The sequence below is a fragment of the Zonotrichia albicollis genome, chromosome 14 (assembly GCF_047830755.1).
Source record: "Zonotrichia albicollis isolate bZonAlb1 chromosome 14, bZonAlb1.hap1, whole genome shotgun sequence".
Taxonomy (NCBI): Eukaryota; Metazoa; Chordata; class Aves; order Passeriformes; family Passerellidae; genus Zonotrichia; species Zonotrichia albicollis.
The window spans coordinates 12,979,561-12,990,779 of record NC_133832.1 but is presented as its reverse complement, the minus strand read 5'-3'; the positions used below and the strand labels follow the sequence as shown (position 1 = coordinate 12,990,779).

The following is an 11,219-nucleotide window of genomic DNA, read 5'->3' as shown; positions in this document are numbered from 1 at the left end:
CAGTTATTTTAAAAAAGATTATAAAGATTGAGGACTGGACCTGACTGGAGCCTAAGAATTCAAAAACCTTCAAATGACTTCTGGTCATGACAGAGATTAGAAGACTTAATGCTGTATAACTCAATCTGATCATTGTCCTGTAATACCAGACAATTCAAATGTCTGAGTACAGGAATAGGAGATTTTCTTAATTCACTAGAAACTGATCTAACTTGCCCTAGAGTTAAGATCTACAGTCATCCAAAGTCTTCATTCACGCATCTTGAAACATCTACTAATCCTCTAATCAGGTCCTATCTATAAAATGAATGTGCAGGAGACTGTCAGGAGTTCTAGTACGAAAATATTTGTACTTTATATACGTGGAAATAATTTTTGTATTACATGACAGACCACATAGATTATATAAAAATATAATCACATCGACTAGCAACAGCCTGTAAAATATTCTCTGACGGGTTTTGAGGATCAGCATTGATTGCCCAGAGAAGCTGTGGCTGCTCCTTTGCTGAAGTGTCCAAGGCCAGGCTGGATGGGGTTCTGAGCAGCCTGGTCTGGTGGAATTTCTCCCAAAATTTCTTCCAAGTTGTATTACAAAATAAAGCAATGAAAAAATCACCCCTTAACAAACAGCTGACTTGCAGCATGCCACAAAATCTTAACTCTTGCTATGTAGTTACTGTATTTAAAAATCCCTTTGGAATACATTGTCTGGCACCAAACTAGAGAGATGCAGCACTTCCTTCACATCAAAGTAGGCAGGCAGAAATTATTGCATACAGGAAAGGCACACTTGAACTTAAAAGATCAAAGCAAAATTTGTACAGGTTCTGTACCACTGGCACATGCCCAGGATGCAATGAAGAATTTGGAGCTATTGCTGGCTGCCACTTATCAAGTGTCCAGAGTGCATTCTGTATTACCATAATTATGTTACACTGCAAATCCAGGCAGCTGAGCATATTCCTGGACTTCTTACATTTGGAAAATTTATTGACACATTACACACTGTTAATGACTGATGAACATGACATCAGCAGCTTCCAGTCAAGCCCTGATTCTCGGAAAATTTACTTTATATTGCCTTTATTAATCTACTAGGACTGTACTGCACTCAGGGTTGTTTTTTTCATATATGATTGTAAGTACTTCCCATTATGCTTTTGAAATTGTGCACTATGTTTGACTCACCAAAATTACTGTTACCCTCTTTTCTGTACTCTAAGATGACAATCAATGTACCAGCCTAAATTATATTGCAAAGACTTAAAAGTCATAAAAATATATATTCTAGGTTCTTAAATCCTGAGCCAAAAAATAATCCTTCAACAGAAAGAAATGCTATAGCTACTTCTACTTGAATATTCAAAACAGGACGGAGTTCAGCACAATAATGTTATTTAAATAAATATTTCAGTTACCCAAACATTGGGGTTTTTTGGTTTTTTTAGAAGTTTGACTTATGCTATGGTTCTGCGTGGAAGTCAGTCAATCAGGAGCTCTTCAATGAAGAGAAGGAACTGCTAGTCTGGAAATCCCACTGAAGTGAACAGGAGGAATGGAAATATCAGGTGAAAATACATACACTGTACAGTCTATCCAATAACAAGTAAAAATACTCACAAGGAAAGAGTTAAAAGCCATAGACATTCAAACAGCTAAGCAGCTCCACAAGGAGTTGAGAATTTCAGTTAAATAAATCCTATTTTATATGGACTTTGACTACTGAGCAGAGCTGCTCACTCACATTACTCATTGTAATTGCTCATTACAAAACAGAAGTTGCAGAAAATACTAAAAAGCTTTTCAAAAAAGAAAGGTCAAGCACAGCACCATGTTACAAAAGCCAAAGTACTTTCTTGAGAAAGCAGTTCACTTAATTCTTTGAAATTTTGGTAGCAACCACTTCCCAAGCTCTCATAAAAACTTAACTGACTATAAAATCCAAAACTGGACACAGCCAAATGATTGCAAGTATGAGAGCCTTGGAGAACAGCTCTGGAAAAGCAGCATGCACAAAAAAATCCAGCTCTCAAACCCAGCAGCACAAAACAATCAGGTGTCTGACTTTGTTTTGTGTCAATGGCTGTCAGAGACTGAAGCACTTAAGGCAGTGCTTCAAAGGGTCAAAGTTTAAAATAGTAAACAAACCCCTGAAACCCTCAATTTTCCTATGGGCTCCCATTGACAGAAGCTCAGAAAAACAGCACAGAAATTTGACCAGCTCAGAAAACAGAAACCATTTTATCCCTACAGTACAAAGTCAAATTTCTGGTGGCTGTCCGAGCTGGTCCCAGGGTTAAATCCCACAAAACAGATTAACTTGCTCCATCCTCAGATAATGAAATTTTTTTGACAAGACACAACTTCCAAGTATTAAGCCTTCAATATTTGATTTTTTCTTAGTAGTTACAAAAGTGTAAAGCACCAAATTATAGATAAAATTTTTTTGCAGGTACACCCAAGACATTAATTTTCAATGTTTGGGAATGTTTTCTTTAATTACAGTGTAACAACCCTTTCCCCATTACCCTGTAATTTTCCTAAGTGCTGTAATTCACCTGGGCAAGTTTCTCATCTTCCTCCATTTTGTACATTGCTGCTACTTTTGCAAAATCAGTGTTGTGTCTAGAACTCACTACTCTGAAAACATTTCCACAGCATTTTTATGAATTTTATTCACATTACAGCTCAGTTAGATGTGAATGTGAGAGTAGTCGTCTATTGCACAGCTATAATTATTGAAAAACAAAAGTAAAGGTAAAACTGAAAACATCCTGGAAAGTATTCCATTGTTTTCTCTGAGAGTTTGTCTGGTTGCAGAGCAAAGATAATCAGAGCAATGGGATACTTGACAAGAGGAGTGTAAATGCAGAGCAAATAAAAAAAAAAAAAAACTTTCAAGGCAGCTACAACAGATATTGTTCTTTGAAGGTCTCATTATTTTTGTTACATAAATTAAGCTGTTACCTTAAGCTTTGGTTTTTCTTTGTAAATATTTCCAATACCCTCTTATGAAGTACACAATTACATTATGCCTTACATAAACTGACTTGTATAATCTCTTTAATAATGGACTCCCCTGACAATTGAAAGACAATTAAGCGTTTGTCTGGGAATGGTTACCTCAGCTCTCAAGCCAGCTAACTTCAGTAGAAATAAGCTCAATACTTGCTCAGAATATTCATTTAAATTACAGAAATGCTCCTTCAAAAAGAAGTTCATTTGTTCAACAACTCTTGTTTCAACAAATTTAGAAGTAAGGTCATTCAAAAATTCTTTACATAAAGATGCTAAGAACATAACTAGGCTAACATAACAACCTCAGTTTTGTACTTCCTCTACAGCTATACCATGAATGAGATTATGTTCCCTCAGACATCAGTCTAAATGAAAGTATTCCCCAAAAAAACCCCAATAAAATTAAGAGAATTAACAAAGTCTTCCTCATTCTTTGGAAATGAAATGCAGTATCAAACAAGATACTTCTTATTTGAACAAAAACAGGGACTGAGTCAACATCACAAGTGAACATACTTTCAGAGAATGAGCATTTTAAACAATAACACGATTCAATACGAAAAAAGTTCTTTCCTTAACACAGCAAAATAAACAAGGAGCTGCTCTACCCAGAAAGGAGAAAGGCCACCACAGTGTCCCCAGGGCTCTGCTCCCATCAGAAGGAGCCCTTTTCAAATACCTGATTCAAAACACCACCAAGACCTTTTCCCAAGCTGGTATTTATAGTAATGTCAAACCTGGAGAGGCATCATTTTAGAGGTAAAAAAAAAACACTGAGCAAGATATAATAGATGGGGTAGGATTGAAGAGTATTAAGCTTAATGAAATATTATCACAACATTATCAGACAGGTCAGTTATAAAATGTCTCCCAATTAAAAGCAAAATGGCATTATCAAGCCTGAATACCTCTAACACATCATAGGAAACAAATTGCTGTTATTACCAGCTTAGAATCCTCTGGTTTGCATAAATCCTGGTACATATTTTCAGTTAGGGAGGCCACATTTCTAAGCCTGTACTCTGCAGAGCAAGAGGAATAGCTGCTTCTTTATTTCTCATTACAGAATTGAAAAGCTGATTTGCAAATAATTCTGTAATTTGTGCAGAACACACCTGTTCAAGTCAGAGTTCTACTGAGATATATAAGCATTTAACATCAACACCAGAAAACCTCCAGTGAACATTAAAAATAACTGCAGAGTGTCTCTCCAGGCAGAACTGCTCTTGCAGCACTGCTGTTCTGCAGCCCCACAGAGCAGGAGCTCCTCACTGCTGGCAGGGCAAGAGGGATCCTCTGAGGGATCCTCTCTGGGTATTGCTTTTATCCTTGTTAGAGTCAGAAAACAGGTAACAGCACCCCATGGAGATGGAGGGGCTGTAAATACAGGAATAAAGTGACAGTAACTGAAGCACACCTAATGAATGCAGCAAGCAGATAATGCCAGAGTGAGTGCAGTCATGCAGGGAGACCCTGAAACATCTCAAATCAGACATGTAAGGGAAGAATTTCAATGTGGTAAAACATTTGTATCAAACTCATGCTGAATGTAATACTCAGAAGAAAAACAAGTTTTTCAAGGAAACTATAAAGCAAATTTCTTCTCTATGAATCTAAGCTGTGAATAATGACAAGTTTTAGACATAACTTTGATTATTACATAAGTCAGTGGCATTATAGAAGAAAAAACAAAACTACATACCAAGGCCTTAAACACTGTAAATGGGAAACAAAAAGTCTTACCCCAGAGATAAGAAATACTTTACAGAAGTCCAAAACAGGTAAAATCTGCAAAAAACTGGCAGCTTCCAGTGTGTCCTGAAGGTTGTCCATATTAAGGGAAAGTTTTGCAGTATAGATGAAATCAATGATCTTCTTTAGGCCTATTTTGTTCACACCATGAAGCTTAATGCACATTAAATCTTGTTCCTTCATTCCTCCTGAAACAGACATGCAGGTAAATGTTAATGACCATTTTGATGGGGTTGAAACTTTTTCATAAATTTAGAGATAACTAAATTATAATTTTAAAATTTACTTTAAAGCCCCATAGGCAACAGTAGAGAGAGATGTTTAGTCCACAGTGTTGTTTGCAGTCCTGGACTGATTCACAAAAAAATCAGTGAACTCAGCACTGAACTTGTATCTGAGTGTCTGAATTAGAGCAATTTGGAGCAGCAAATTGGAGACAGACATGGCTTTAATAAAAACACCACCTGTGAACATGGCCTTGAAGTAATCACTCGCAGAAGCCATCATTGCTCTGTGCACAGGGAACACCTCATCACCATCTCCAGGAACGAGCGTCACGTCACAGAGCAAACCTTCCACCCGCAGCTGGTCAAAGCCCTGCAGGAAAAGCACAATGCAAAGCATCCCTTGGATTTGGGAGAACAGCAGGAATCTCTTCTTTCCCTTAGGTAAATATTTATTTCATTTCATGTACATGTGAGGTGTAGGTCCAAAAAAGTGACAAATCATTTGTCATCTTAAAACCATTATCTGTAATATGTTCAATGATTAGTATTCATTGAAGACAAGCAGAATAATCATTATTTTCCAGATACAGCTGATGAATGCCAAGTACACCAGGCCTTGGAAAGTAGTTCTATTCAAATAATTAAGTTATTTTCAGAAAGGAGTTTATTTTGTAAGCTTTCACCATAGCAGCTGTTTCAGGGAGGGACTGCTACCTGTTTTGGACCTACCCCTTCTGGTCACATCTGCATTCTAGATATAATTCTGTTCCACAGCAATTTAAGGGGTTTGCAGCCTAACAGGCTGCAAAATTCTGCGACCTGAAAGGAAAGTAATTACCTGGTTCTATGCTTATCAAATTTGTTACCAAAGCTGACATGCTAAAAACCCCAAAATAAGCCCCCATTATACATCTGATCTCTGAATTACTTATAACATCTAACTGTAATAAAAAATAAAATCATCTACAGTGGCATCCTAGAGCAAGATTTCTTCCCAAGATGTTCCTGGTTGTGTATACTGGAGGATGGATGAAATACTCTGCTCATTCATTCACCGTGGAACAGAAACACAAACATAAACCATTTTCCTTTGAACTGGTATTTTTCTAATACTAGCAAGAATGTAATTATTGTCTCTATGGATGTTCTACCACACAGTACTGCCATAGTCAGACCCAGCACAGGGCATTACACCAAACCTGGTAGGGCTCTGCCTCTTAGGGACATGTCTAATGTAATTAAATTATTATATTTAATTGAGCTTCTTTCATACAGCTGTCACAACAGAGTTTAAATGTTGTTACCTCTTAGAATTTGAGAGTGGACTGGGATATGACCCCAGGAGAAGGCCAGGTTTTTTCCCAAGCTGCTGCTAAAAGTTGAACCTCTATCTCACAGGAAAGCAAATCCCAAGCCATGTTTGCTTGCAGGCATTGACAGTCCAAGAACATGAGTGTTTTTGAGACTATAGGAATTACTAGACTAATGAAATCTATTGAGTGGACAGATTGTTTAGAGCAGCCAAAAATCTCAGTACAGCTCAATACAGGATGAGAATATTTCATTACCTGTAACACCACAGAACTGTGAGTATTGCTGGTGAAAAACCTGGTGGTTCCTGTCTTCGAAGACTGCAGGTGGGCAGAGACGCCCATATCGCTGCTGCCAAGAGATACTTTCATATGAGGATCCTCCTCTTCCACCAGGGATCTAAGGGAATTGGAACAGAGAAACCTCAACACCAAAGTCATTTTCATTCAGTGATCTTTTGTTTTAAACCCACAGTCTTCTGGGATGAAATGTAACAGCACGGGGGCTACAGGAAAAAAAATCAGCAGGCAACAGAAGCAGTCCTTAGTGGTTTCCTTCAGCTAATTCAAGAAAGTGAAGGGTTAACAGTCTCTAAAAAGGCATAACTGCTTTTTTGATTGTAAGTTTTTCCTTTTCCTTCCATCCCCAGCTCCCTGATTTAGACACTTGAACACTGTTATTTCTACAATCCAGTGTTGTAGGATGTTTATAGAGGTTTCACCTGGTTTCCAAAATTAAGCATCTTAGCTTTTCCTTGCCAAACTGGTGAAACATTGAAACTCTAAGTGTAATATTAAAAAAAAGTATTTTCATTCTTGCAGCTTGCATTACCTCATCCACACATGACTATTTATAATAGAAAATATAGATCATGGAGTTTCAAGCTGCAGTTGGAGTTTTTAACCTGCTTTTAGAAACACACAATTAGAACTTCTTCAGGCTATGATATCCAGTATTCTGCTACTGTCCAGGCAAACACTTCATAATTTTAATTTAAGATGTGATTCCAAGCAATTACTGTCCAAATCTAGACAGGACAAGCTAATTTTAGGTAGAATTGTTAAAGAATTACTGCAGTGTTATTAGCCTACTATTTTAATCTTCAGATATAAATTAGGTTACATCTGAGAGCCTAACTAGGCTAACCTGTAATTATTATACAATGTTAATAAAATTCTTCTACAGAAATATTAACAACTAGTTTCTGTAATTTCTGTGATTTAATGTTCTACCTATGAGCCTGTATAGAGGTCTAATGAATATGTACACAATTTTAATTAGCAAACATAAGCTATAAATCTACAGAAGAGGGCATCTCCATTTTTAATCAAGTATTTCCATATCTCAAAAAAGATTTATAGCTCTTTGACATAATTACTGCAAATTTCAGATGCAGAAAGTTTTCCAAATTTTAAACATGCAGGTTAAAACATTGGCCTTCAAACTAGTTTCAGAAATTACTTTAAGTAACAAGAATGTGCTTAAATACCCCTCCTTTTCCCCAGTTTGGTTACGATCACTATGTGATCATAAATCAAAAGGAAAAATCTGTAATTTGTGGAAGAAAAATAATTTTCATAATTTCTTTTTTTTGAAAAACATTTACCCCCACCTCCTTCGGGTACAAAGACCACGTAGAGCACTTTCTGAAACTCAGATATTACCCTCATAGCATTGAAGTGCCTTGTTCAAAGCCATGAGTACAAAAGGTCAGCTACAAAAACATATTCAAAACAAATTCACCATTCAACAGAGTACATGGGTTTGAAACAGTGAGATTTTAGGCACACAGACATAACATTGTAGGAACAAGGGTACATCTGAGCAGCTGTGACTTCTAATGTACTCAGCTGAATAAACTAATGCGGATGAACTGCAGCATGCAAGATTTGTGCTATTTTTGAAACACAATTATCTCTATTTTATAAAACAAATCCAGAGTCATTTAATAAAGCTTACAGGGTATACCTTCAAAAAGGCTCTCCAAACTATCTCTGCATCCAACAAACAACTATGCAACAGAGCAGCAAGCAGTTGCTGGCTCACAACCCAAAATATTTTTGTTCACTCAGTTCTAGGGTGTTTTGGGTTTGGTGATTTCTGTTTATTTCAGTTTTCATACAATCCCATGGAAGCAAGAGTCTCACATAATTTCAAAGGACATCCACTCTAAATTTGTACTTGTCTTCCTGAGAAGAAATACAAAATAATGTGGGGAGACTTGCAAGCGTGGGCGTGAAGAACAACAGATTCAACAAGCATGAATCTGACTCTTTGCTCTTGAAGCATCTTCCCAAAATGTCAGATCAGATACAAGTTACATGAAGGAGTATTTAAAATACTTCTCTGAACTCAGAAGAAAATAGAAAGTGAACATATCATTTAAAATCATTATGAAAAGAAACAGACAAGTAAACCAACATCCTTGGCTGTTTGGAGTGGGCTTTTTACCATGTTTGCCACATCACTGCTTGACTTCCTGACAGACAGCATAATTCATACGTTTTACAAATGAAGGCAAAGACCTTGAGCATGATTCATTTATTCCAAGGACAGCTGGAATAATGGAAGCATTTTTCTGAACATGACACACAACTTCCCATAGCTCTGTTCTCTACAGGTTATCCTCCATAGAACACAATGCCTTGTTAAAACTGCACAGTCAACACAGAGGATATAATAAATATTAAAATACTTGCAATATCTAAAATTAGACATTTGACATGCCTTGTGTGGCCATAAGCAGTTCTCTACCTGATTTTCAATATATAATCAGCAGTTCTCTATCACACACAAGCTCAGCAGTTCACCACCTGAAGCTCTTCTGCAGAAAAGATTTTCACTATTTCTCTTCTACATTTGCTGTTATGTATGGACAGAAACTTGCACCTGTGAATGAAGCATTAAAAACTGCAAATTCCACCCTGTGAAAATTCACCAGAGTATAACTTTTATAATTCTAGTCCTAAAAATTAACTTGGCTGATTCTGTGTGAATAAAGACAAGTAGATTATATTAATCCTACATAGAGTTTGGCTTGTACCTAAACAACTATGACCAAAAAAAAAATTGTGAGGTGGGGTTTTTGCTTCTTTGTGAGGACTTGGGGATTTTTTGTTTGCTTTGCTGTTGTTAAATACACCACTACAGCTTAACAGTTCTGGAGGGCTGAGCACCCTTTCCTTTCTGCAGAAAGTGACATTCAGGAGCTGGGTTTGGCAGAAGTTCCAAAGCAAGTCAGCAATAACACCTGGCAATAAGGCACTGATCCCCTGAATGCCAGCCCTGTGACATTCACCAAGAGGGAAAGATCACTCCCAGAGTGACCACAAATTCTGCCTTTGTCACTGGCTTGGTAGCAGCTCAGCATTTATCTCCACACACCACCAAGAACTTGGCTTTGTTAGACAAAATGAAACTACAACAGTGCTTTAGCTCTGTGTAAACTGCAATACACAAAAAGCAAAACCCAAGCATTGCATCACATACCCTGCAACAAAATCTTAAGTATTCAGAACGTAGCTTCTGTTGCAGGGGCTGTAACATTAAGATTCAGAAATAACTCTGCCATTCACACCCAGAACAGATGGGAAGTGAGCTGAATGTCCAACTGACTTCCCAACAAAACCACAGTAAGTACATCTGTCTTGTTTGGACACTTACGAAAGGCATTATTTACATTTATCAACACAGGTCTACTAAGCACTATCATTAACTCACCAGTAATGAAGATAAACATATTGATTTTTTTTTTTTTACTTTAAGTACAGTATATCACAATTAAGCATACTACCAAAGGAGAAAGTTAATTCACTTTCTAATTAATTCTATTGTTCTAATCAATAGAAATCATTAAACAAGAAGTACAGCAGTACTATTTTTAACCGGAGTTTTAAAGAGTCAGGAAACAAAAGTTAAAAGAAGTTAAAACTACAGTCACATGTAGTGACAATTCACCACAAGCTGCTCTAAATGTAGATGTTAAAATCACCTTCAACACACACACTTGGTCTGGAGAGGGTTGAACATTACAATAGTTAGCCAAAAGAATGTTGGAGATGAATGTGAAATGAATATTAACACTGCAAGAGGAAGGCACAGGAGCTGCCTGACTTTCTGCAACCTCTGGGAAGCAGTGGCTTGCAGCTCAGAGAGAGGTGCCAGAGGTTAATTAGTTGCTATCACAAACTAGGTTGAATCAGAATTTTCTTTCTAACCACATGTTGATTCTTTCAAGTACAGCACAGTTTTTTCCTAGAGGCTACAGCCAAATGTGCTTTTCTCATGACTCCAAGTTAATCCTCCAAGGACTTACAACAGATATTTTTGGAGTGATGAAATACAGAGTGTTCATTATATAGATATTAACATGCTTTAACTTTCCAGCAAATACTGACAGATTTCACTGGCTGGAGTTACAATGTGATTCACAGAGGCAAATTGCTTTCTAAACCACTTAGCAAGTATTAACCTGTTAAAACAGTTCAGAGGCATCCAGGTGATGATAAGCAAAGATCCTGGAAAATTGCGATAGATTTTATTCCCAAATAGAATATTCAAATCATGCAGTTCCATTTTGTAGAGCTTAGTGGGACAAATGAAATAAACCAATATTCAGACATTTTCTTCAGAAGTAGTTGAGTCTATTCTAATGCAACAGGAACAAGGCAACTAAGAATATTATTGGGATTTTTTCATTTCCATCAGTAATCCATTCATCTATTTCTCAGACTATTGTAGAAACTCTTTGAAAACAAAGTAAGGAGATCAGCCTACAGCTACAGATATTTTAGAGTACATGTTCTCCAATTTATTTAAAACCCAGTCTTTACATAACTCAGTAAAAGCTTTGCCAAAGCCAGATTGGCCAGAGAGCGAGTTCTTAATTTGGTGAAGCTCAATAGCTCA

At 36.9% G+C, this 11,219-nt stretch overlaps 1 protein-coding gene across 7 annotated transcripts in view; it reads right to left on the bottom strand.

The window, feature by feature from the left end:
- Positions 1-11,219, bottom strand: part of KLHL13 (kelch like family member 13) — a 76,423-nt gene that overhangs the window by 13,402 nt on the left and 51,802 nt on the right. For all 7 annotated transcript variants that reach the window (XM_074551810.1, XM_074551812.1, XM_074551811.1 and 4 more), the window contains 3 exons: positions 6,569-6,710; positions 5,238-5,370; positions 4,765-4,961 (listed from right to left, as the gene is read on the bottom strand). In XM_074551810.1, coding sequence (XP_074407911.1) covers positions 4,765-4,961; positions 5,238-5,370; positions 6,569-6,710 — 472 coding nt within the window. The remainder of the gene's footprint in view (positions 1-4,764; positions 4,962-5,237; positions 5,371-6,568; positions 6,711-11,219) is intronic.